The 26,632-nt window shown below is 40.1% G+C and overlaps 1 protein-coding gene across 2 annotated transcripts in view; it reads left to right on the top strand.

The window, feature by feature from the left end:
* Positions 1–443: 443 nt before the first annotated feature.
* The window catches only part of LOC308359176 (cytochrome P450 3A12-like), a 50,457-nt gene continuing 24,268 nt past the window's right edge, over positions 444–26,632 (top strand). Inside the window, exons 1-4 of one of the 2 annotated variants that reach the window (XM_080829949.1) lie at positions 444–609; positions 6,207–6,300; positions 7,480–7,532; positions 12,689–12,788. In XM_080829949.1, the coding sequence (XP_080686075.1) occupies positions 539–609; positions 6,207–6,300; positions 7,480–7,532; positions 12,689–12,788 (318 nt within the window). In that variant the 5' untranslated portion in view covers positions 444–538. The remainder of the gene's footprint in view (positions 610–6,206; positions 6,301–7,479; positions 7,533–12,688; positions 12,789–26,632) is intronic. The other variant, XM_080829950.1, reaches the window with a different exon arrangement.

Raw genomic sequence — 26,632 nt, 5'->3', positions numbered from 1 at the left:
GTTGGTTATATCTGTTAAAGGAAGCATGTGAGGAAAGACCCTAACACAGGGGATCCTGTCAGAGCTGGGTTTGAAGGATGAATAGTTCCTTATAAGGGCCACGGTGGCATTTCCAGGCAGAGGAACCTTCATGGGTAAAGACGTGCAGACCAAGCTTATTTGAATGATTTCATGTATTTAAAGGTAGAGGCAGCCATGTGACAAGGGCAAGTTAGAGATTTAAGGACAGTGACTACCTGAGTTTCTGTAACCTTTGAAATTACCAGTAACACTGACTGAGTTGTTTACTGATTTTGGACAGAATATGAACTCAAAGGTCAATCTGGGAGTGTCCACAACGCTTTGCCAACACTCATGGCTGGTGGGGGGTGGGGGCGTGTTAGTGACTGCAATCCAGCCCCACCCCCTTTTCATTATATATAGTCCAGCCTCACTGAATCACCGCTGGTGGGAAGGGAAGCTCCGCACACACAGGCCAGCAAGGACTAGCACACACTGCTGAACGGAAGCAGAGAGAATACACAGAGGAAAAGTGGCCATGGACCTGATTCCAAGCTTTTCCATGGAAACCTGGCTTCTTCTGGCTACCATCCTGGTTCTGTTCTATCTGTAAGTAACTGTCCAGATTCATTGCCTCCAGAACCTTTGAGTTGGGTTGCTAATCAGCATCTGCCCCTTTTTCCTTGTCTGTTTTGAGGATCAAGAGTTAACAATGGGGAAGTTGCTATAGTGTTGGGTACTTCAAAAATGCTAGGCACACTTAAGGGGTCATAATTGCCCTTACCAGATCTCCTGAGAAGTGCCCCCCCAGACCTCAACTACAATTTCTGTAGCTAGGAGGGTTTAAGCGACATTATTTGCTTCTGGGGATAATCTTCTGGTGGACTACCATGTATTTTTTAATTAATTTATTTATTTATTTTAATAAACATATAATGTATTTTTATCCCCAGGGGTACAGGTCTGTGAATCACCAGGTTTACACCTTTCACAGCACTCATCATAGCACATACCCTCCCCAAAGTCCATATCCCCACCACCCTCTCCCATCCCCCCTCCCCCCAGCAACCCTCAGTCTGTTTTTTGAGATTGAGTCTTTTATGGTTTGTCTCCCTCCCAATCCTATCTTCTTTCATTTTTTCTTTTCCTACCCCTCAACCCCCCCATATCGCATCTCCACTTCCTCATATCAGGGAGATCATATGATAGTTGTCTTTCTCCGATTGACTTATTTCGCAAAGCATAATACCCTCTAGTTCCATCCACATCATCGCAAATGGCAAGATTTCTTTTTTTGATGGCTGCATAGTATTCCATTGGGTATATATACCACCTCTTCTTTATCCATTCATCTGTTGATGGACATCTAGGTTCTTTCCATAGTTTGGCTATTGTGGACATTGCTGCTATAAACATTCAGGTGCACGTGCCCCTTCGGAGCACCATGTTCGTATCTTTAGGATACATACCCAGTAGTGCAATTGCTGGGTCATAGGGTAGCTCTATTTTCAGTTTTTTGAGGAACCTCCACACTGTTTTCCAGAGTGGTTGCACCAGCTTGCATTCCTACCAACAGTGTAGGAGGGTTCCCCTCTCTCCGCATCCTCGCCAGCATCTGTCATTTCTTGACTTGTTAATTTTAGCCATTCTGACTGGTGTGAGGTAGTATCTCATTGTAGTTTTGATTTGTATTTCCCTGATGCCAAGTGATGTGGAGCATTTTTTCTGTGTCTGTTAGCCATCTGGATGTCTTCTTTGCAGAAATGTCTGTTCATGTCCTCTGCCCATTTCTTGATTGGATTATTTGTTCTTTGGGTGTTGAGTTTGCTAAGCTCTCATAGATTTTGGATACTAGCCCTTTATCTGATAGGTTGTTTACAAATATCTTCTCCCATTCTGTCAGTTGTCTTTTGGTTTTGTTAACTGTTTCCTTTGCTGTGCAAAAGCTTTTGATCTTGATGAAATCCCAATAGTTCATTTTTACTTGCTTCTGTTGCCTTTGGCGATGTTCCTAGGAAGAAGTTGCTGTGGTTGAGGTCGAAGAGGTTGCTGCCTGTGTTCTCCTCAAGGATTTTGATAGATTCCTTTCTCACATTGAGATCCTTCATCCATTTGGAGTCTATTTTCATGTGAGGTGTAAGGAAATAGTTCAATTTCATTTTTCTGCATGTGGCTGTCCAATTTTCCTAACACCATTTGTTGAAGAGGCTGTCTTTTTTTCATTGGACATTCTTTCCTGCTTTGTCGAAGATTAGTTGACCATAGAGTTGAGGGTCTATTTCTGAGCTCTCTATTCTGTTCCATTGATCTATATGTCTGTTTTTGTGCCAGTACCATACTGTCTTGATGATGACAGCTTTGTAATAGAGCTTGAAGTCTGGAATTATGATGCCAGCGACTTTGGCTTTCTTTTTCAATATTCCTTTGGCTATTCGAGGTCTTTTCTGGTTCCATATAAATTTTAGGATTATTTGTTCCATTTCTTTGAAAAAAAATGGATGGGATTTTGATAGGGATTGCATTAAATGTGTAGATTGCTTTAGGTAGAATAGACATTTTCACAATATTTGTTCTTCCAATCCATGAGCATGGAATATTTTTCCATTTCTTTGTGTCTTCCTCAATTTCTTTCATGAGTACTTTATAGTTTTCTGAGTATAGATTCTTTGCCTCTTTGGTTAAATTTATTCCTAGGTATCTTATGGTTTTGGGTGCAATTGTAAATGGGACTGACTGCTCAATTGCTCTTTCTTCTGTCTTGTTGTTAGTGTAAAGAAATGCAACTGAGTTCTGTGCATTGACTTTATATCCTGACACTTTACTGAATTCCTGTACAAGTTCTAGCAGTTTTGGAGTGGAGTCTTTGGGTTTTCCACATATAGTATCATATCATCTGCAAAGAGTGATTGTTTGACTTCTTCTTTGCCAACTTGGATGCCTTTAATTTCTTTTTGTTGTCTGATTGCTGAGGCTAGGACTTCTAGTACTATGTTGAACAGCAGTGGTGATAACGGACATCCTTGCCATGTTCCTGACCTTAGCGGAAAAGCTCTCAGTTTTTCTCCATTGAGAATGATATTTGCAGTGGGTTTTTTATAGATGGCTTTAATAATATTGAGGTATGTGCCCTCTATCACTACACTTTGAAGAGTTTTAATCAGGAAGGGATGCTGCACTTTGTCAAATGTTTTTCATCATCTATTGAGAGTATCATGTGGTTCTTATTCTTTCTTTTATTAATGTATTGTATCACATTGATGGATTTGTGGATGTTGAACCAACCTTGCAGCCCTGGAATAAATCCCACTTGGTCGTGGTGAATAATCCTTTTAATGTACTGTTGGATCCTATTAGCCAGTATTTTGGTGAGAATTTTCACATCTGTGTTCATCAAGGATATTGGTATGTAATTCTCTTTTTTGATGGGATCCTTGTCTGGGTTTGGGATCAAGGTGATGCTGGCCTCGTAAAATGAGTTTGGAAGTTTTCCTTCCATTTCTAATTTTTGGAACAGTTTCAGGAGAATTGGAATTAATTCTTCTTTAAATGTTTGGTAGAATTCCCCTGGGAAGCAGTCTGGTCCCGGACTTTTGTTTGTTTGGAGATTTTTGATGACTGTTTCAATCTCCTTACTGGTTATGGGTCTGTTCAGGCTTTCTATTTCTTCCTAGGTTCAGTTGTGGTAGTTTATATGTCTCTAGAAATGTATCCATTTCTTCCAGATTGTCGAATTTGTTGGCGTAGAATTGCTCATAGTATGTTCTTATAATTGTTTGTATTTTACCATGTATTTTTAATACATGTACCCAGCACCTATTTTAACCTTTCAGCACAGGTGAGTAGTGAGACTGTGATTCAGTACTGATGTGAGAAGCATCCAGATAGGACTGGGGATGAAGAGGGAGAATATTCCTCCCTCAGAGAAGACCTCTGGAGATACTCCTTGATCCTGGTCCTACAGAAGGTCATCACGGGACCACAAGATTAGCTTCTCATCTGCTTGAAGCCAGTAGACAAGACCACCATGTAAGCCACATTGTGTGTTGTCTGTCTGGCAGTGGAGCTGTCACTGGATCCTGTCACCACCAGGCAAACAACTCTGTAGACTTAGAAGACACTGGTGTGGCCAAAAGTCAGTAGCTATAGACCGTGCCCTCTGCATGGACTGTGATGTAATAGCAATAAAAATGAGTGGCTTTATTTTTGGCCCCTTCATTTGTGCCAACACCAGCATGACTCTACCAAGAAGAGGAAAGCTGGAAAGAATCAGAATAATTCATCCAGTCCACCCTCTGCCTTCGTATGGATCCATGTGAGTTTAGACACTAGATCAGATCTTTCCTTGGGTCCGGTGTTGCTGACACATTCACTCACTTGCTTGGCTTCACTTGGGAGTTCATATAGCATGTTGAATGTTCAGAAACAGGAACTGATTTGTTGTGGTTGGAATGGTAAAGAAGGAATGGAGGTGGGACTAACCAAGGCCACCCTGGCTTCTGCAATTGGTACTGATGCATCCAGCTGTAGTAGAGGAAGGATCCAAGTACCCAGGTGGACCTGAGGTGTCTCTGCTAGGTCCCTAAAGCACATGTCCTTTCATGCAACTTTGTGGGTTTCTTTGACTATAAAATATAATATTTGCTGGATTTGATCAGAACATTCAGAACCTGTACTGCATTAAAGGCTAGCCTCCAAAGAAGAGGAGACAAGGCCTTAATCCCAATCTCTAGAACATTTTACCATTACTCATTTTATGTTGCATAACACATATTCTGCTGTCAACTGGAGGTATCTGGATTTTGGAAGGCCCCCTATCAGTTATCTGAAAACACCTCAGGGCTTGCTGAGCCATTTCTACCTACCATACTTTCCTTATTTGCCTCTATGGGGTTAGCCTTGTAGGCTTCGCAGACTCATGGTTAGAATGGTTTCTGGCAGCCTCTTCCCCCACCTCTCTTCTTCCGCCACTCTTCCATCTCTCAGCAACACCTAAGAGGAAGGATTGCAAGAATCTAGGACCCTCAGTTGTGGGACACATGAGAGATGATGGCAGGTAGCCCTGCCATTGGAAGCACCATCTGTAATGGGTTTTTGAGATAGTTGATGCACAGAGTTGGTAAACTAACTCTTTGTGAGTGACCATCTTGAAAAAAATGAGTATACCTGACAGTGTGCTGAGCCAGTGAGTATCTCAGGTTGAAGGACCAGATGCCATGAGGGGAAGAATGACCTGGAAATGGATCGTTTCTTCCTGATTCTTTTATATGGTATCATTTAGGGCACACACAGGTCAGTCTGCCTTCTCTGTGCTACAAGAGAACCAGAGTGCCTGACAACAGACTTGGGTGGATCTGAAAGCATCTCACTTTTCAGTAAGGCCAGTAGAGCCTTGAACACAGTTTTAATTATACAGAAATAAGACTATTGTTGCTCGAGGCCTCTCTACAAATATAGATTTAAGAAGGTCCAGATCCAGAACCATTACAGAGCCAACAAGGAAGGAAAAGCACAAAGGTCTCTGAGCAACTGTATGAGCATTTCCATGGCAGACTCTCAGTAACCCTCAGTTCATAAGTAAGCTGGTGGGCTCCAGCCTACTTGAGTAGATGTAAATAAGTAAAATCTCATCATTGGAGAAGAGAAATAATTTTTCCTCTTTCCACCTAGAATGAGAATCTCCAAAATCATGGAAGAGTCATTTACTAAATAGAGATGAGTGAATTTCCTGGAGGAAGTCAGCATTAACCTTTCAGGAGTTCTCAAGTGTTTCTCAAGTATTCTCAAGTATTTCTTTTTTTTTTTTAATTTATTTTCAGCATAACAGTATTCATTTTTTTCACCACACCCAGTGCTCTATGCAATCTGTGCCCTCCCTAATACCCACCACCTGCTTCCCCCAACCTCCCACCCCCAAGTATTTCTGAAGTATTTCTCAAGCATTTCATTCTCAAGTATTCATTCCAGGATTGAGACCATGATGCTTTCAGCTACTCTTAGCTAATCATCCTTACTTTTTGTGGGTCTCACAGTGGAGGTGGTAAAGCAGATGATGAGTGAATGTAATTATAGCTTTGGAATTGCTGTTATTATTTCTCACCTACATGTTATTTCCCTCCCTTGCCTGTTGCAGTTCTGCATCAGTGACTGGCCAGCCTCAGCACTTACTACACCATCCCTGTGACCTGGCCTTCTCTTTCACTTTATAGATATGGGACCTCCACACACGGACTTTTTAAGAAGCTGGGAATTCCTGGGCCAAAACCTCTCCCTTTTGTGGGAACTGTTCTGGCCTACCGAAATGTGAGTTTTGCTTGAGCTGCCTCTTTTGCTTCTTAAGGTTGCAAATCCCACTTCAGTTCCACAGTAAAAATATTCCCCCTCAGGAGGTAATTCTTAGGTTTCCTGACTTTCCAGAAATGACGTAATAGGCCCTACCCAGCACATGGCCAAGTCTACCCCAGGCCTCTATTGTCTGTTGTTAGGAGCCTCAGGGTTTGCCCCAGTGGGGAGCCCAGCTCTCTGGCTAATTCAGCAAAGGACTTGATATTTTAGCTTGTGAACCTCATGAAGAAGCTTTCGTTTCTGGCAGGTGCAGATTCTCAGGAAGGCATAATTGTACTTGGTATTAGGAGAAGAGCAGCAAAGGTGTCCATGTTACTTGTCCATTAAGCTGTGTATGCTAGAGTCAGACTTTTTTGTTCATAGAACAAGCTATGGGTAGTCTTCCCCCGCCCCAGGATAGCTCTAGAACTTCAGTTTATTGGGCAGCCTGAGATTCACTTTTGGGGAATTTGCACATACTTGAATTCTTTCAAGAATTGGCCAATAATTGCAGTTATTTCCATGGCTCTAATTCTCCCTTTGCTAATGGCAAAATCTATTGGGATTTGAGAGGTTGAAGGGGAGCTCTCAGCTTTACTTCTCAACCTTCAGGGGAGGCACCCTGAGTGAGTTGAACAGGGTGGGATGGTGTGTGTCTATTGACTTCAGATTTTAAGCTTCAAATGAGCTGTTGGTGTGTGTGTTTTGTTCTTCATACAAAGGAAGAACTGCCCTTATAATATCACTAGAAAAGAGATACTTTGACAAAATTATTAAGAAATTAATGTACTGGAGGTGCCCAAGTAGCTTCAGTTTTTCCATGTGGCCCTGAAGGTAATAATTCAGAGGGTTCTGAGATTTAGATACAGCACATGCATAAGAAAAACACATCAGAGAGGTTATGTAGTATTCACAGATAGGGTAAGTTGTTCAGTATCTACAATACTTGGACATAATTCAAGATGGACTTGAAATTCTGTTTCAGTATTTCCTCTGTTTTCTTTTATTTTTGGTAAGTCACCTGTGAATAAGAGCTTCTCTCTAACTGCCAGTCAGAGACAGTAAACCACATTTCATGTGATCTAAGTCATTTTGGTCCTCATTAGAGGTAGGGCTCCATACATTTAGATTAGTAATACATTCTGTTTCTTCTTGCAGGGTTTTTGCGATTTTGATGAGGAATGCTTTAGAAAGTATGGAAGAATGTGGGGGTGAGTATTCTGGACATTTCTGGTAGATAGGCGTGTTATGATGAGGACCCTATGGTGTGGATTGTCTCAGTCAAGAACCCTTGGGATGCAGCCCACTATAGTAAAGCTTCAGCCTCTGCTTTCTGGGACCCCCTGTGTCACCAGGTACACAGGTCCAAATGCAGATTGGGCCTGGAGGGTATTCTGTATTTATATTTTGGATTAAATATGTCCTTTTGAAAGAAGAATTGGGGTAAACACAATGGAAAATCATTTCTACTCACCTTTTCTTACTTTCACTATAAGGGTGGAGTTTGTTTTCTGAGAAAGGCAATTATCATATGGTTTCACTTGTATGTGGAGCATAAGGAATAGAGCAGAGGACCACAGGAGAAGAGAGGGAAAACTAAATGGGAAGAAATCAGAGAGGGAGGCAAACCATGAGAGACTCTGGACTCCAGGAAACAAACTGAGGGTTACAGAAGGAAAGGGGTGGGAGGATGGGGTAACCAGGCGATGGGTATTAAACCACAATTGCAACCCAGGAATTAATCCCACTTGATTATGGTGAAAAAAAATATCAGGCCAAGATTTTTCTTTCAATAGAAGTACTCAATATACAAATGTTTCTTTATTCTATGGACTTGAAGAGATGTAGGAAAATTTTAAACCACAGTGTTTCCCGGTGGGGTGATGGACTTGGTGATTTTGTAGTATGGCCTTGGCTGCTTTTATTGGATGGTCCTGCTCAGTTTTGCCAGGGGTTTGGTGAGGTAGAGGAAGAGGTGCAGTGTGGTGCTGGGATGCTCACAGCCAGCAGTGTACCTCTTTGCACCTCTATATCTTCTCTGGTCAAGTCCTCAGAAACCATAGGGCTCTGAGTTGCATGGCCCATAAGCAACATGATGGAATAGAAAGAACCCATATCTCTGGATCACCACTGGTTCAGCTCCACTGCCACTTCCTACATTCGGTGCTGGTTAGCTCTGGATGGAGCCAGTCTTACATTGTGGGGCCCAGGTCTGCCTTTTTTTTTTTTTAAAGATTTTATTTATTTATTTGACAGACAGAGATCTCAAGTACATGAAGAGGCAGGCAGAGAGAGAGAGGAGGAAGCAGGCTTCCCACTGAGCAGAGAGCCTGATGCAGGGCTCGATCCCAGGACCCTGGGACCATGACCTGAGCCAAAGGCAGAGGCTTTAACCCACTGAGCCACCCAGGCATCCCCCAGCTCTGTCTTTAGTACATGGTTCTCATGCTTGACTGTGGATAAGAACGACCTGGGAAAGCTTGTTAAAAATGCAGCTTCTTGGGCTCCATGCCCCAGTAACACCAAATCTAGAGGATATGGGGTGGGTCCTAAGAATCTCAAATTAACTGATAGAGGAAGCTATGTTACGGTTGTGTGAGATCATGAATATAAAGGGTTACCCCAAACCACTGTCCATTGTCCATCCAGGTGTTTTTTTTAAAGATTTTATTTATTTGGCAGACAGAGATCACAAGCAGGCAGAGAGGCAGGCAGAGAGAGGAAGGGAAGCAGGCTCCCCACCAAGCAGAGAGCCTGATGCAGGGCTCGATCCCAGGACCTGGGATCATGACCTGGGCCAAAGGTCCCACTGAGTCACCCAGGCGCCCCATCCAGGTGTTTTTGAACAAATATGATGGGACAAGGGAAAATATTATCAGGGTGATGGGAGAGTTGTCCTATGTGACACCTCACTAAGTTCTATCACTGCTACAACAGTAAAGGTACATGACTCCCACTGAAACCTTCTGAGTTTTAGAATACATTTTAGGGATGCATAGCATTTAGTTCATTGATTCTCATATTTGTTTATTTATTTATTTATTTATTTATTTATTTATATTCAGTTCACCTATCCAACATATAGTACATCATTAGTTTTTGGTGTAGTGTTTAACAATTCATTTTTAGATGTGATTACAAAAGTATGAAATTCCTCTGTGATGTCAAAGAAAGAATAGGGGACTTGTGGAAAATTTTTCATTTTGTTCTAGTAAATGCAAATGAGTTATAGAGGAAAATACAATGTTAGAGGACAATGTGATTAAAGTTAACCTCATGCTGGCGACCAATTCCCATTAATGTGCCATATTGACAATCAGGAGGTCAGGCGAGATAGGGATGGATAAAATATAAAGAGTCAGCTTTGTGTGTGAGACATGTGCAAAAGTGGGCATGCCCTGCTGCTCCAGGATGTCACCTACACGAAGCCCAAGAAACTCACACTTGGGACCCCATATAAGAATAAATACAAGCAATAAAAAGGAAATATGTCTAAAATGAATTATGCATGTTCCTTTGTATTTATTCTCTTTGTCCTCCTGTTTCAAATTTTTCTAGCTTTTATGTTACCAAGAACCTCTCTTTAACAGTTAAAATAATATTTCCTTTAAAATGTAATTAGGAAAGGGGGCATCTGAGTGGATCAGTTGGTTATACATCAGTTGGTCATGATCTTGGGGTCCTGCAGGAAGCCTGCTTCTTCCTCTCCCTCTCTCTCTCTCCCCCTGCTTGTGGGTTTTCTCTCTCTCTCTCAAATAAATAAATAAATAAATAAATAAATAAATAAAATCTTCAAAAATGGAGCTAGGGAAGAGATTTTAGAAAATAGGGCAAAGAAATCATTCATAATCCTACCATCACTTTTTGAGCACTTCAAGACTTTTTCATTTGCAGACATCTTACATATTTGTGATCAGTGTGTCTAAAATTTTCATCCAATATTCCCTCTTATGCATTTTGTGTGTTTGGAATTTCTTTTTTTAAATATAATTTTATTTTTTCAGTGTTTCAAGATTCATTGTTTATGCACCACACCCAGTGCTCCATGCAATACATGCCCTCCTTAATACCTACCACCAGGCTCACCCATTTCCCCATTCCCCTCACATCCAAAACCCTCAGTTAGTTTCTCAGGGTCCACAGTCTCTCATGCTTCATCTCCCCCTCTGATTTTCCCCAATTCACTTTTCCTTCCCTTCTCCTAATGTTCTCCATGTTATTCCTTATGCTCCACAAGTAAGTGAAACCATATAACTGACTCTCTCTGTTTGACCTGTTTCACTCAGCACAATCTCCTCCAGTTCTGTCCATGTTGATACAAAAGTTGGGTATTTATCCTTTCTGATGGAGGTGTATATTCCATTGTGTATATGGACTGTATTCCATTGTGTATATGGACCATATCTTCTTTATCCGTTCATCTGTTGAAGGGCATCTTGGCTCTTTCCACACTTTGGCGGTTGTGGCCATTGTTGCTATGAACATTGGGGTACATATGGCCCTACTGTTCACTACCTCTATATCTTCAGGGTAAATACCTGGTAGCGAAATTGCAGGGTCATAGGGTAGTCAGAGATACAGGATACTACATCATTCTTAAAGGATCTATCCACCAAGAAGATCTAACAATTGTAAATATTTATCCCCCCAATATGGGAGCAGCCAACTACATAAGCCAACTATTAACCAAAATAAAGAGTCATACTGATATGAATACATTAATTTTAGGGGATCTTAACATGCCACTTTCAGTAACAAACAGATCATCCAAGCAGAAAATCAATAAAGAAGCAAGACCTTTGAATGACACATCAGACCAGATGGACCTCACAGATATATACAGAACATTCCACCCTAAAACAACAGAATACTCATTCTTCTTGAGTACATATTGAACTTTCCCCAGAATGGACCACATACTGGGTCACAAATCAGCGCTCGACCGATACCAAAAGATTGAGATTATTCCCTGCATATTCTCAGACCACAATGCTTTGAAACTGAAACTCAACCACAAGAAAAAGTTTGGAAGGAATTCAAACACTTGGAAGCTAAAGACCATCCTGCTCAAGAATGTTTGGATCAATCAGGAAAATCAAAGAAGAACTTAAACAATTCATGGAAACCAATGAGAATGAAGACACATCATTCCAAAACTTATGGGATATGGCAAAGACGGCCCTAAGGAGGAAATACATAGCCATCCAAGCCTCCCTCAAACAACTTTCGTAGCAACATGGACAGGACTGGAAGAGATTATGCTGAGTGAAATAAGTCAAACAGAGAAAGTCAAGTATCATATGGTTTCACTTATTGGTGGAGCATAACAAATAATATAGAGGACAAGGGTAGATGGAGAGGAGAAGGGAGTTGAGGGAAATTGGAAGGGGAGGTGAACCATGAGAGACTGTGGACTCTGAAAAACAACCTGAGGGTTTTGAAGGGGCGGGGTGGGAGGGTGGTGGAACCAGGTGGTGGGTATTAGGGAGGGCACAGATTGCATGGAGCAGTGGGTGTGGTGAAAAAACAATGAATACTGTTACGCTGAAAATAAATAAAAAATTTAAAAAAAAATTGAAAAATCCTGAATACACCAGCTCTCTTTACACCTGAAAGAACTGGAAAATCAACAACAAAGTCAGCCAACCCCATGCACAAGAAGGGAAATAATCAAGATTAGAGCAGAGACCAATGAGTTAGAAACTAGAGATACAGTAGAACACATCAACGAAACCAGAAGCTGGTTCTCTGAAAGAATCAATAAGATCGATAAACCACTGGCCAAACTAATGCAGAAGAAAAGAGAGAGGACCAAATTAATAAAATTATGAATGAAAGGGGAGAGATCACGACAAACACCAAGGAAATAGAAACAATCACCAGAAATTATTATCAACAGTTATAAGCCAATAAGTTAAGCAATCTGGAAGAAATGGATGTATTCCTGGAAACTTATAAGCTTCTGAGAATGAAACAGGAATTTCTTTAAAATTATAATTTTTCAAAGCTAAGTGGGTGGTCTCTCCCTATTTTTTTTTTGTTCCTAGATAATTTGCTTGCCTTCAGGTATTCACTAACCTAAGTTTCTTCTTGATAATATATAAAATTATTTGAAACACATAAAAATACTTGAAATATTCTAAACATGCAAAAAGTTATGGAAAATGGTCCAGGAAATATACATGTACACATTACTTAGAGTTAACAAATGTTCTAATGTTATTTCTTATTTTTCTAATGTTATTTCTAATCATGATGACAGATTTTAGATTATATAACATCAGGATGAAAGTTTGGGCTTCCAGGCATAGCTGCAGCTACAGAAACTGACATGTTAAATGTAATCAGTTCTGTTTTCCCAAAACAGGTTTTATGATGGGCAACAGCCCGTGTTGGCTATCACGGATCCAGACATGATCAAAACAGTACTAGTGAAAGAATGTTATTCTGTCTTCACAAACCGGCGGGTAGGCATGGAGTTATTTTAAATTTACATATTTATTTACTTACTTACTTACTTATTTAAAACTTTCATTTTGACACAACTATAGATTCACAGGAAGTTGTCACAGGAGTTCCCATGTCGTATGGTCTTCAAGCTCTTTCCCCTAATATCCTGCAAAGCTATTGTATAGTATGGAATCGGAAATTGACTTTGGTTCCAGCCACAGAACTTATTCAGATTTCAATGGTTTTATGTGCACTCATTTGTGTGTGTATGTGTGCATGTGTGTGTTGCTTTCTGAGCATTTATCTTTCATGTGGATTTGTGTACCCACCACCCCAATCACATTACAGAACTGTTTCATCAACAAAAGTCTCCCACTTACTATTCTTTTGTGGCATATGGCTTGTCTTTTTGTTGTATCAGGTTCTTCAGCAGAACAAACATTTTTTTCCTGGTTTTATTTTTTTAATTTAATTTATTTTTTCAGTGTTCCAAGATTCATTGTTTATGCCCCACACCTAGTGATTTGATTTAATCTCCCTGATGGCTAATGATGATGGACATGTATCTGTTACCCATTTGTATATCTTCTTTGGAGAAATGTCTTGTTCATGCCTTCCACCCAATTTTTGACATGATTATCTATTTTTTGAGTGTTGAGTTTGAGGAGGTCTTTATAGGTCTTAGATATCAGCCCTTTGTCTGTAGTGTCATTTGCGAATATCTCCTCCCATTCCGTGGGTTGCCTCTTTGTTTTGTTGACTGTTTCCTTTGCTGTGCAGAAGCTTTTGATCTTGATGAAGTCCCAAAAGTTCATTTTTGCTTTTGTTTCCTTTGCCTTTGGAGACGTGTCTTGAAATAATTTGCTGTGGCCGATGTTGAAGAGTTTACTGCCTATGTTCTCCTCTAGGATTTTGATAGATTTCTGCCTCATGTTGAGGTCTTTTATCCATCTCGAGTTTATCTTTGTATATGGTATAAGAGAATGGTCAAGTTTCATTCTTCTATACATAGGTGACTAATTTTCCCAGCACCAGTTATTGAAGAGACTGTCTTTTTTCCACTAGATATTTTTTCCTGCTTTGTCAAAGATTATTTGACCATAGACTTGTGGGTCCATATCTGGACTCTACTCTGCTCCACTGGTCTATGTGTCTGTTTTTGTGCCAGTATTGTGATGTCTTGGTGATCACAGCTTTGTAGTAAAGCTTGAAATCAGGCAACGTGATGACCCCAGGTTTGTTTTTCTTTTTCAACATTTCCTTAACAATTCGGGGTCTTTTCTGGTTCCATACAAATTTTAGGATTGTTTGTTCCAGCATTTTGAAAAATGCCTGTGGAATTTTGATCGGGATGGCATTGAAAGTATAGATTGCTCTGGGCAGTATAGACATTTTTTTATTAATTTTTTTCTTTATTTTCAGCGTAACAGTATTCATTGTTTTTTCACCACACCCAGTGCTCCATGTAATCTGTGCCCTCCCTAATACCCACCACCTGGTTCCCCCAACCTCCCGCCCCCCGCCCCTTCAAAACCCTCAGGTTGTTTTTTTTTTATTATTAAAATTTTTATTTATTTTCAGCGTAACAGTATTCATTGTTTTTTCACCACACCCAGTGCTCCATGCAATCTGTGCCCTCCCTAATACCCACCACCTGGTTCCCCCAACCTCTCACCCCCCGCCCCTTCAAAACCCTCAGGTTGTTTTTCAGAGTCCATAGTCTCTCATGGTTCACCTCCCCTTCCAATTTCCCTCAACTCCCTTCTCCTCTCCATCTCCCCTTGTCCTCTATATTATTTGTTATGCTCCACCAATAAGTGAAACCATATGATACTTGACTTTCTCTGTTTGACTTATTTCACTCAGCATAATCTCTTCCAGTCCTGTCCATGTTGCTACAAGTTGGGTATTCGTCCTTTCTGATGGAGGCATAATACTCCATAGTGTATATGGACCACATCTTCCTTATCCATTCATCCGTTGAAGGGCATCTTGGTTCTTTCCACAGTTTGGCGACCGTGGCCATTGCTGCTATAAACATTGGGGTACAGATGGCCCTTCTTTTCACTACATCTTTATCTTTCGGGTCAATACCCAGTAGTGCAATTGCAGGGTCATAGGGAAGCTCTATTTTTAGTTTCCTGGGGAATCTCCACACTGTTCTCCAAAGTGGCTGCACCAGTTTGCATTCCCACCAACAGTGTAAGAGGGTTCCCCTTTCTCCACATCCTCTCCAACACACGTTGTTTCCTGTCTTGCTAATTTTGGCCATTCTAACTGGTGTAAGGTGATATCTCAATGTGGTTTGGATTTGAATCTCCCTGATGGCTAGTGATGATGAACATTTTTTCATGTGTCTGGTAGCCATTTGTATGTCTTCATTGAAGAAGTGTCTGTTCATATCTTCTGCCCATTTTTTAATATGATTGTCTGTTTTGTGTGTGTTGAGTTTGAGGAGTTCTTTATAGATCCTGGATATCAACCTTTTATCTGTACTGTCATTTGCAAATATCTTCTCCCATTCCGTGGGTTGCCTCTTTGTTTTGATGACTGTTTCTTTTGCTGTGCAGAAGCTTTTTATCTTGATGAAGTCCCAGAAGTTCATCTTTGCCTTTGTTTCCTTCGCCTTTGGAGACATATCTTGAAAGAAGTTGCTGTGGCTGATATCAAAGAGGTTACTGCCTATGTTCTCCTCGAGGATTCTGATGGATTCCTGTCTCATGTTGAGGTCTTTTATCCATTTCGAGTTTATCTTTGTGTACGGTGTAAGAGAATGGTCAAGTTTCATTCTTCTACATATACCTGTCCAGTTTTCCCAGCACCATTTATTGAAGAGACTATCTTTTTTCCACTGGATATTTTTTCCTGTTTTGTCAAAGATGATTTGACCATAGAGTTGAGGGTCCATATCTGGGCTCTCTACTCTGTTCCACTGGTCCATGTGTCTGTTTTTATGCCAGTACCATGCTGTCTTGGTGATCACAGCTTTGTAGTAAAGCTTGAAATCAGGTAACGTGATGCCACCAGTTTTATTTTTGTTTTTCAACATTTCCTTAGCAATTCGGGGTCTCTTCTGATTCCATACAAATTTTAGTATTATTTGCTCCAGCTCTTTGAAAAATACTGGTGGAATTTTGATTGGAATGGCATTAAAAGTATAGATTGCTCTGGGCAGTATAGACATTTTAACGATGTTTATTCTTCCCATCCAAGAGCATGGAATGGTCTTCCATCTTTTTGTGTCTTCTTCAATTTCTTTTAGGAGTGTTCTGTAGTTCCTCGAGTACAGATCTTTAACCTCTTTGGTTAGGTTTATTCCGAGGTATCTTATGGTTTTTGGTGCTATAGTAAATGGAATCGATTCTCTAATTTGCCTTTCTGTATTTTCATTGTTAGTGTATAAGAAAGCCACTGATTTCTGGACATTGACTTTGTATCCTGCCACATTACTGAATTGCTGTATGAGTTCTAGTAGTTTGGGGGTGGAGTCTTTCGGGTTTTCCATATAAAGAATCATGTCATCTGCGAAGAGAGAGAGTTTGACTTCTTCCTTGCCAATTTGGATACCTTTTATTTCTCTTTGTTGTGATTGCTGTTGCTAGGACTTCTAATACTATGTTGAACAAGAGTGGTGAGAGTGGGCATCCTTGTCGTGTTCCTGATCTCAATGGGAAGGCTGCAAGCTTTTTCCCATTGAGGATGATATTTGCTGTGGGTTTTTCATAGATAGATTTGATGAAGTTCAGGAATGTTCCCTCTATCCCTATACTTTGAAGCGTTTTAATCAGGAACGGATGCTGGATTTTGTCAAAAGCTTTTTCTGCATCAATGGAGAGGATCATGTGGTTCTTCTCTCTTCTCTTATTGATTTGTTCTATCACATTGATTGATTTGCGAATGTTGAACCATCCTTGTAACCCAGGAATGAATCCCACCTGGTCATGGTGGATAATCTTTTTAATGTGCTGTTGGATCCTGTTTGCTAGGATCTTGTTGAGAATCTTAGCATCCATATTCATCAGTGATATCGGTCTGAAATTCTCCTTTTTGGTAGGGTCTTTGCCTGGTTTGGGGATCAGGGTAATGCTGGCCTCATAAAAAGAGTCTGGAAGTTTTCCTTCTGCTTCAATTTTTTGAAACAGCTTCAGGAGAATAGGTATTATTTCTTCTTTGAAAGTTTGATAGAATTCCCCAGGGAATCCGTCAGGTCCTGGGCTCTTGTTTTTTGGGAGGTTTTTGATCACTGCTTCAATCTCGTTACTGGATATTGGTCTATTCAGTGTGTCAATTTCTTCCTGGTTCAATTTTGGGAGTTTAGTTTTCCAGGAATGCATCCATTTCATCTAGGTTGCTTAGCTTATTGGCATATAACTGTTGATAATAGCTTCTGATGATTGTTTCTACTTCCTTGGTGTTAGTTGTGATCTCTCCCTTTTCATTCATAATTTTATTAATTTGGGCTTTCTCTCTTTTCTTTTGGATTAGTGTGGCCAATGGTTTATCGATCTTATTGATTCTTTCAAAAAACCAGCTTCTAGTTTCGTTGATACGTTCTACTGTATCTCTGGTTTCTACCTCGTTGATCTCTGCTCTAATCTTGATTATTTCCCTTCTTACGTGTGGAGTTGGTTTGATTTGTTGTTGATTCTCCAGTTCTTTAAGGTGTAGAGACAACTGGTGTATTCTGGATTTTTCAATTTTTTTGAGGGAGGCTTGGATGGCTATGAATTTCCCCCTTAGGACCGCCTTTGCTGTATCCCATAGGTTTTGGAGTGAAGTGTCTTCGTTCTCATTGGTTTGCATAAATTGTTTAAGTTCTTCTTTGATCTCCTGGTTGATCCAAGCATTCTTAAGCAAGGTGGTCTTTAGCTTCCAGGTATTTGAGTTCCTTCTGAACTTTTCCTTGTGATTGAGCTCCAGTTTCAAAGCATTGTGATCTGAGAATATGCAGGGAATAATCTCAGTCTTTTGGTATCGGTTGAGCCCTGATTTGTGACCCAGTATGTGGTCTATTCTGGAGAAGGTTCCATGTGCACTTGAGAAGAATGAGTATTCTGTTGTTTTAGGGTGGAATGTTCTGTATATATCTATGAGGTCCATCTGGTCCAATGTGTCATTCAATGCTCTTATTTCTTTATTGATTTTCTGCTTCGATGATCTGTCTATTTCTGAGAGAGGCGTGTTAAGATCTCCTACTATTAATGTATTCATATCAATATGACTCTTTATCTTGATTAATAGTTTTCTTATGTAATTGGCTGCTCCCATATTGGGGGCATAGATATTTACAATTGTTAGATCATCTTGGTGGATAGTCCCTTTAAGAATGATGTAGTGTCCTTCTGTATCTCTGACTACCGTCTTTAGTTTAAAATCTAATTTATCTGATATGAGAATCACTACCCCGGCCTTCTTTTGAGGCCCATTGGCGTGAAAGATGCTTCTCCATCCCTTTACTTTCAGTCTGGGTGTATCTTTAGGTTCAAAATGGGTCTCTTGTAGACAACATATGGATGGGTCCTGTCGTTTTATCCAATCTGCAACCCTGTGTCGTTTTATGGGTGCATTTAGGCCATTCACATTGAGAGTGATTATTGAGAGATACGTTTTTATTGACATTGTGTTATCTTTGAAGTCTTTCTTTCTGTCGATTGTCTCTATATTTCTGTTCAATGCTATTCTTAGGATTTTTCCTCTTTTATAGAACCCCCCTTAATATTTCCTGCAGTGTCGGCTTGGTGGTTGCATAGTCTTTCAAGCCTTGCCGGTCTTGGAAACTCTTTATCTCTCCATCCATTTTGAATGTCAGTCTTGCTGGATAAAGTATTCTTGGCTGCATGTTCTTCTCATTTAGTGCCCTGAATATATCTTGCCAGCCCTTTCTGGCTTGCCAGGTCTCTGTGGACAGGTCTGACGTTATTCTGATGGGCTTTCCTCTGTATGTAAGGAGCTTCTTTGTCCTAGCGGCTTTCAAGAGATTGTATCTACAATTATGATTCCTCAATTTTACTATGAGGTGCCTGGATGTTTTTTTGAATTTATAATCTTGGGGGGGGGACCTTTCTACTTCTAGTACATGAACACTTGTTCCATTCGCAAGATTGGGAAAATTTTCATGAAAAACTTGTTCCACTATATCTTCTAGACTTCTTTCTTTCTCCTCCCCTTCAGGGATTCCAATAATTCTGACGTTGGAACGTTTCATGGCATCATTTATTTCCCTGATTCTGTTTTCGTGGCTTCTAAGCTGTCTGTTCCAGGCTTCCTCCTGATCCTTTCTCTCTATTTGTTTGTCCTCCAGATCACAATTCTATCTTCTCAGTTACCCTAGCTTTTAGAGAATTTAGATTAGATTGGAACTCATTGAGAGCGTTGTGAACCTCATCCCTGGTGGCCTTCAGCTCTGCCCTAACATTATGAACCTCCTCTCTGGTCGCTTTCAATTCTGCCCTAATCAATTCCGTTTGGTCATCCATGGCTTTCTCCAACCTAGCTATTGCCTGGATAATTGTTAGCCTGAATTCTCTTTCTGACATATTGTCTATGTTGATAGCCGTTAGCTCTGTTGCAGAAGGCCCATCCTCTGTATTTTTCTTCTGTTGGGGATTCCTCCTCCTAGTCATTTTGGTGAGAGATGACTGGACAGATGTAGCTGGATGTATTGACCGTGGTGCAGTCAAGGTGCACCCTGGAACGCTTCTGAGCACTCAGGATTCCCCACCCAAATGAGAGAAAAAAGAAAAGAAAAAGAAAAAAGAGGGAGAGAGAGAGACAGGAAAAAAAGGGAAGATAAAAGAGAAGGTTCAGCCCAAATGGGCCCCAGGGTAAGATTTATGACGTATACAAACAAAAACAGACAAACAAAAAGACTGATAAAAGTATATGACGAGAGAAAAAATATATATATATATAAGCAAAAAAAAGGAGGAGCCTCATCAAGAAGAACCCCAAGTATAAGATTTATATACTATCAGGACAAACATAAATACACAGAGACACTGGCAGAAGAAAAAGATGGGAGCATGGTTATAGATTCTCGGTGTGGGCGAGGAAGGTTATTTTGATTCTTCCTGGATGTATCTTGATATCTTTGTTAAAGGACTCAACTTTCCTAAGAAAAAGGGGGATTAAAAATTGGTTCACCTATAGGGGTAGCATTGCTTGGAGAAAGGGGGTTACCTTGAAGTTTAACTCTATATGAATATTAGAAAATAAAGATAAAAAAGGAATAAACTGGACTAAACTAAATTAAAAATTTTTTTAAAAATTAAGAAAATGGAAAAGCAAAAGAAAAACACATGTGTATGTATCAAAAAATTCAGGTTAGAAGTTTATCATGGAATTTGATGTACTGGACATCTCACTGTGATGGTAAATAGGTTAAAAAATTATCTATATAAAAAAAGAAAAAAAATGAACCAGAATAGTGGGAAAGAATTAAAAATAAAAGTTGTATCTATGAAGTAGTGGTGGTTGTTCTCTTGTAGTCTTTTTTTTTTTTCTTTCCTGATTTGTTTTCTGGGGGAGGGGGCTGCCACGTGGGTTTTCAGTCAATGATGTTCCCTGAGTTAAGTCCTCCCGACCCCCTCAAGGGGGTGGGCTCTGAGAAAAACAGTTTTTTCAGGTTTTTGTTCTCTGGAGGTTTTTATGTTTGTTCACTTCTTTTCTCTCACCTTGACAGCTTTTGATGGTTTTTGGAGGTTTAGAGGAAAGAAAACTGTACCCCAACCTCCCTCTCAGAGAGAAGCTCAGTCTGCTCCCCTGCAGGTGCTGCAGCCGCTGGGCTGCTGACAGAGCAGGTTCTGAGTCGCGGTCCCTGGGGAGGCAGGATCTCCTGCTTGTATGCAAAACCAAGGCAGCTGTGGCTGTCTGGGCAGCTCCAGAGCGCCAGAGAGGTTCCAAGCAGCGATCGCACACTGAGATTTTCCCGCTGGCTGGGGCTAAGAGCGCCGGGCTTGCGCGCACCTCTCCCAGGGGAGGGTTTGGTGCGCGGCGCCTCCAGCTCTATCGGCTCTATCGCCGCGTGGGTCTATCGCTGCGTGGGTCCGAGAACACCAGGCTGGGTGTTCGTGCACCTCTCTCAGGGGAGGGTGAGGCACGTGCCCATCTTCAGTAAGGTGCGCGTTCTGCCGTCTGGTGTGGCTCCCAGCCCCTCACGGGAGCCGGACTCCACCCGTTCTCGGGCGCACTGGCGGCTCCGGGACAAAGACCAGGTTTCTCCGCCGCACTCTCTGGCTCAGCGCCATGGGAGGCTGCCCTGGGTCTGGGGACTTAAGCCCCTATCCCTAGCCTCCCCGATTCCCACAATTTCCCCGCACGATCGTTTGCTCTTTTGAGTGCTTTCAACAAGGCTCCAAGTTAATGCTGGTCCCCAGATGCAGGGCACTCTCGTATTGGGGTATTATATTCCAAATGGTCGCCTCTGGTGGCTCCCTCCCCCTTTTGTTTATCTTCCGATATCAGTCCGACGTTCCCACTCCACTTTACCTGCCCACTGGCGTCTTCTGGCCCCCGTAGAGATCCAGACGTGTATAATTCTGATCTCAGGCTGATTTCATGAGTGATCGGAGTTCTTTGGTAGGTAATCAGCTCACTTTAGGGTACAGGTTGAAAAGGCGCCTCCTCCTACTTCCCCGCCATCTTGTCTCCCCCCAAAACCCTCAGGTTGTTTTTCAGAGTCCGTAGTCTCTCATGGTTCACCTCCCCTTCCAATTTCCCTCAACTCCCTTCTCCTCTCCATCTACCCTTGCCCTCTATATTATTTGTTATGCTCCACAAATAAGTGAAACCATATGATACTTGACATTTTAACAATGTTTATTCTTCCAATCCATGAGCATGGAATGCTTTTCCATCTTTTTTGTCTTCTTCGATTTCTTTCATGAGTGTTCTGTGGCCTCTCAAGTACAGATCCTTTACCTCTTTGGTTAGGTTTATTCCCAGGTATCTTATGGTTCTTGGTGCTGTAGTAAATGGAATTGATTCTCTAATTTCCCTTTCTGTGTTTTCATTATTAGTGTATAAGAAAGCAATAGATTTTGGTACATTGACTTTGTATCCTGCTGCATTACTAAATTGCTGCATGAGTTCTTGTAGTTTGGGGGTGAAGTTTTTGGGTTTTCCATATAGAGTATCATGTCATCTGTGAAGAGAGAAAGTTTGACTTCTTCTTTGCAAATTTGAATACCTTTTATTTCTTTTTGTTTTCTGATTGCTGTTGCTAGGACTTCTAGTACTATGTTGAACAACAGTGGCAAGAGTGGACATCCTTGTCATGTTCCTTATCTCAAAGGGAAGTCTGTCAGCTTTTCCCCATTGAGAATGATATTCACTGTGGGTTTTTCATATATAGATTTTTATGAAGTTGAGAGCAAACATTTTTTATTTTGATAAGGCCAATTTAACATTTTTTCCTTTATGGGTTATGAGTTTGGCCTCAAGTTTGAAAAATCTTTATCTAGCCCTACATCCCCAGGATTTTCTCAAAGTAGTTCATTTTATGTTTTACATTTAAGTATATAGTTTTATATTGTTTTATGTTTTACATCCATAATATAAATCTTATATAATTTTATGTTTCACATTTAGTCTGTGATCCATTTTGGGTCAATTTTTAGTGTTAATTGGGAGGTGTGAAATTTAAATCAAAGATCCTTGGTTTTGGCCAATGGATGTCTAATTGTTCCAGCACCATTTGTGAAAAGGCTATACTTCCTCCATTGAATTGCTTTTATACCAGGATCAAAATTGAGTTGGGCCTATGTGTGTGTGTATTTCTCATTCTTTGTTCTGTTCATTGATCTCTATATCTCTCTCTCCACCAATACCAGGCTCTCTTGATTACTGCAGCCATATAGTAAGTCTCAGCATCACGAGCAGTGATTTCTCCCATTTTATTTTTCATTGGAATTGTTTTAGGTATTTTAGCTCCTTTGCCTTTCCACACAAATTTAGAATTAGCTAATCTATGTTTACATAATATTCGCTGGGCTTTTTTTAAAGACATGATTTAAACTTATCAATCATTTGTGAAAAATTTCTATCTTTACTAAGTCATGTCTTTTAATGCATGAACACAATATGTGTTTATTAAGGTTTTCTTTAAATTTTTTCACCAACATTAAGTTCTCAGTGCAGGAACACATGTTTTGTTCAACACACATCTCAAATGTTCCACCTTCTTTGTGTGATTATAATTGTTATTGTGTTCTTAATGTGTTTTTGCATATTCATTATGTAGAAATGTGGTTGAGTTTTGGTGTTGATATTTCCTATAACCTAGCTTAGCTCATTTATTAGATGCAGAAGTGTTCTTTTTATATTCCTCAAGATTTTCTACATTGACAATTATATTATCTGAAATAGGGACACTCCTATTTTATCTTTCCAATCTGTATGCCTTCATTTCTTTGCTTTGTCTTATTGCATTACTAGGAGATCTATTATGATGTCGACTAAGAGTGGTGAGAGTGAACATTTTTGCTTTCTTCCTGATGTTAAGGCAAAATATTCAATCTTTTGCCATTTATCAATTTATGTATACATTTTTACAATGAAAACTGTATATTTATTTTTTTTTAATTTTTTTTTAATTTTATTTATTTGACAGAGAGAAATCAGAGCTAGGCAGAGAGGCAGACAGAGAGAGGGGGAAGCAGGCTCCTGCTGAGCAGAGAGCCCGATGCGGGGCTCGATCCCAGGACCCTGAGACCATGACCTGAGCCGAAGGCAGAGGCCTAAACCACTGAGCCACCCAGGCGCCCCAAAACTGTATATTTAAATGTGAAGTTTTCATTTATAGAGTGATTATGACAAATGAAACATAGTAACATATCTATCACCATCCAGTTACTTTGTATGTGGGTGTGCATGTATATTAAGAACGTGTAAGGGCGCCTGGGTGGCTCAGTGGGTTGAGCCGCTGCCTTCGGCTCAGGTCATGATCTCAGAGTCCTGGGATCGAGTCCCGCATCGGGCTCTCTGCTCAGCAGGGAGCCTGCTTCCCTCTCTCTCTCTCTCTCTCTGCCTCTGCCTGCCTCTGTCTACTGGGATCTCTCTCTGTCAAATAAATAATAAATAAAATCTTTTAAAAAAAAGAACATGTAAGATCTACTTTTTAAGCAAATTTCAAGTATATAGTACAGCATTAATAATTATAATCACCATGTAGTATGTTGTCTCCAGAACTTACTCATCTTAAAATTGAAAGTTTGTACCATTTCATTACTATCTGCCCTTTGCCCTCCTCCTCAGCCTCTGATAGCTACCATTTTCCCTCTGTTACTAAGCTTGACTTTATTTTTCTAGATTCAACTTATAAGTGAGATCATGAGACACCTGCCCTTCTGTGTCTGGTGTAGTGCTCCTAGCCTGTTGTCCTTGTTGTCCAAGTTCATCCATGCTTGGAAATGACAAGATTTCCTTCCTTTTTAAGACTGAGCAATATTCCATATTCTCTCTCCATTTATCTGTCCATTTACATTTATTTATTTATTTATCTATCTATCTATCTTTAAATTCCAGTTAGTTAACATACAATGCAATATTGGCTTTAGGAGTACAATTCAGTGATTCATCACTTACATACAACACCCAGTGCTCATCACAAGTGCCCTCCTTAATGCCTATCACCCATCTAGCCCATTTCCCACCCACCTCCCTCCATCAACCCTCAGTTTATTCTCTATCACTAAGAGTCTCTTATGGTTTGTTTCTTTCTTGAAACCCCTTTTTACCCCCTTCCTAAATTTTCTTCTGTTTTCTTTCTTAAATTCCATATAGAGTGAAATCATATGGTATTTTTCTTTCTCTGACTGACTTGTTTCACTTAGCAGAACACTCTTTTGCTTCATTCACATTGTTGCAAATAGCAAGATTTCTTTCTTTTTGGTGGCTGAATAGTATTCCATTATATATGTATAGTGGAATATATATATGTGTGAGTATATACACATACATATATACGTACATATACAGACACACATATAGATATAGATATAGATATAGATAGATATAGATATAGATATAGATGATATAGATATAGATATAGATATAGATATAGATAGATATAGATCTCACATCTTCTTTATCCATTCATCAGTCTATGGATATATTTGTGCTCAATCCATAGTTTGCCTAATGTTGATAATGCTGCTATAAACATTGGGATGAATGTATCCTTTTCAATATGTATTTTTGTATCCTATGGGTAAATACCTAGTAGTATAATTGCCAGGTAATAGGATAGTTGTATTTTTAACTCCTTAGGAACCTCCATACTGTTTTCCAGAGTGACAGCACCAGTTTACATTTCCACCAACAGTGCAAATTCCCCTTTCTCTGCATCCTCACCACCATCTGTTTTTACAGAGCTGTTAATTTTAGACACTCTGAGAGATGTGAGGTAATACCTCATAATTGATTTGATAAGAGAAGAGAGAAGAACCACATGATCCTCTCAATTGATGCAGAAAAAGCTTTTGACAAAATCCAGCATCCGTTCCTGATTAAAACGCTTCAAAGTATAGGGATAGAGGGAACATTCCTGAACTTCATCAAATCTATCTATGAAAAACCCACAGCAAATATCATCCTCAATGGGAAAAAGCTTGCAGCCTTCCCATTGAGATCAGGAACACGACAAGGATGCCCACTCTCACCACTCTTGTTCAACATAGTATTGGTGGAGCATAACAAATAATATAGAGGACAAGGGTAGATGGAGAGGAGAAGGGAGTTGAGGGAAATTGGAAGGGGAGGTGAACCATGAGAGACTATGGACTCTGAAAAACAACCTGAGGGTTTTGAAGGGGCGGGGTGGGAGGGTGGGGGAACCAGGTGGTGGGTATTAGGGAGGGCACAGATTGCATGGAGCACTGGGTGTGGTGAAAAAACAATGAATACTGTTACGCTGAAAATAAATAAAAAATTTAATTAAAAAAAAAAGAAGTCCTAGCAACAGCAATCAGACAACAAAGAGAAATAAAAGGTATCCAAATTGGCAAGGAAGAAGTCAAACTCTCTCTCTTCGCAGATGGCATGATTCTTTATATGGAAAACCTGAAAGACTCCACCCCCAAACTACTAGAACTCATACAGCAATTCAGTAATGTAGCAGGATACAAAGTCAATGTCCAGAAATCAGTGGCTTTCTTATACACTAACAATGAAAATACAGAAAGGCAAATTAGAGAATCGATTCCATTTACTATAGCACCAAAAACCATAAGATACCTCGGAATAAACCTAACCAAAGAGGTTAAAGATCTGTACTCGAGGAACTACAGAACACTCCTCAAAGAAATTGAAGAAGACACAAAAAGATGGAAGACCATTCCATGCTCTTGGATCGGAAGAATAAACATCATTAAAATGTCTATACTGCCCAGAGCAATCTATACTTTTAATGCCATTCCGATCAAAATTCCACCAGTATTTTTCAAAGAGCTGGAGCAAATAATACTAAAATTTGTATGGATTTGTATTTCACTAATGATGAGTGTTGTTGAGCATCTTTTCATGTGTCTGTTAGCCATCTAAGTGTCTTTGGAAAAGTGTCTATTCATGTCTTCTGCCCATTTCTTAACTGGATCATTTTGGGGGGGGTGCTGAGTTTGGTAAGTTCTTTATAGTTTTTGGATACTAGCCCTTTATCACATATGTTATTTGAAAGTATCTTCTCCCATTCCATAGACTGCCTTTTAGTTTTGTCACTGTTTCCTTCACTATGCAGAAGATTTTCATCTTGATGAAGTCCCAATAATTCATTTTGGCTTTTGTTTCCCTTGTATCCAGCAACGTGTCTAGTAAGAAGTTGCTATGGCCGAGGTCAAAGAGGTTTCTGCCTATGTTCTCCTCTGGG

This window comes from Martes martes (genome assembly GCF_963455335.1).
Source record: "Martes martes genome assembly, chromosome: 18".
Lineage (NCBI taxonomy): Eukaryota > Metazoa > Chordata > Mammalia > Carnivora > Mustelidae > Martes > Martes martes.
This window is presented reverse-complemented; position numbering and strand designations above follow the sequence as displayed.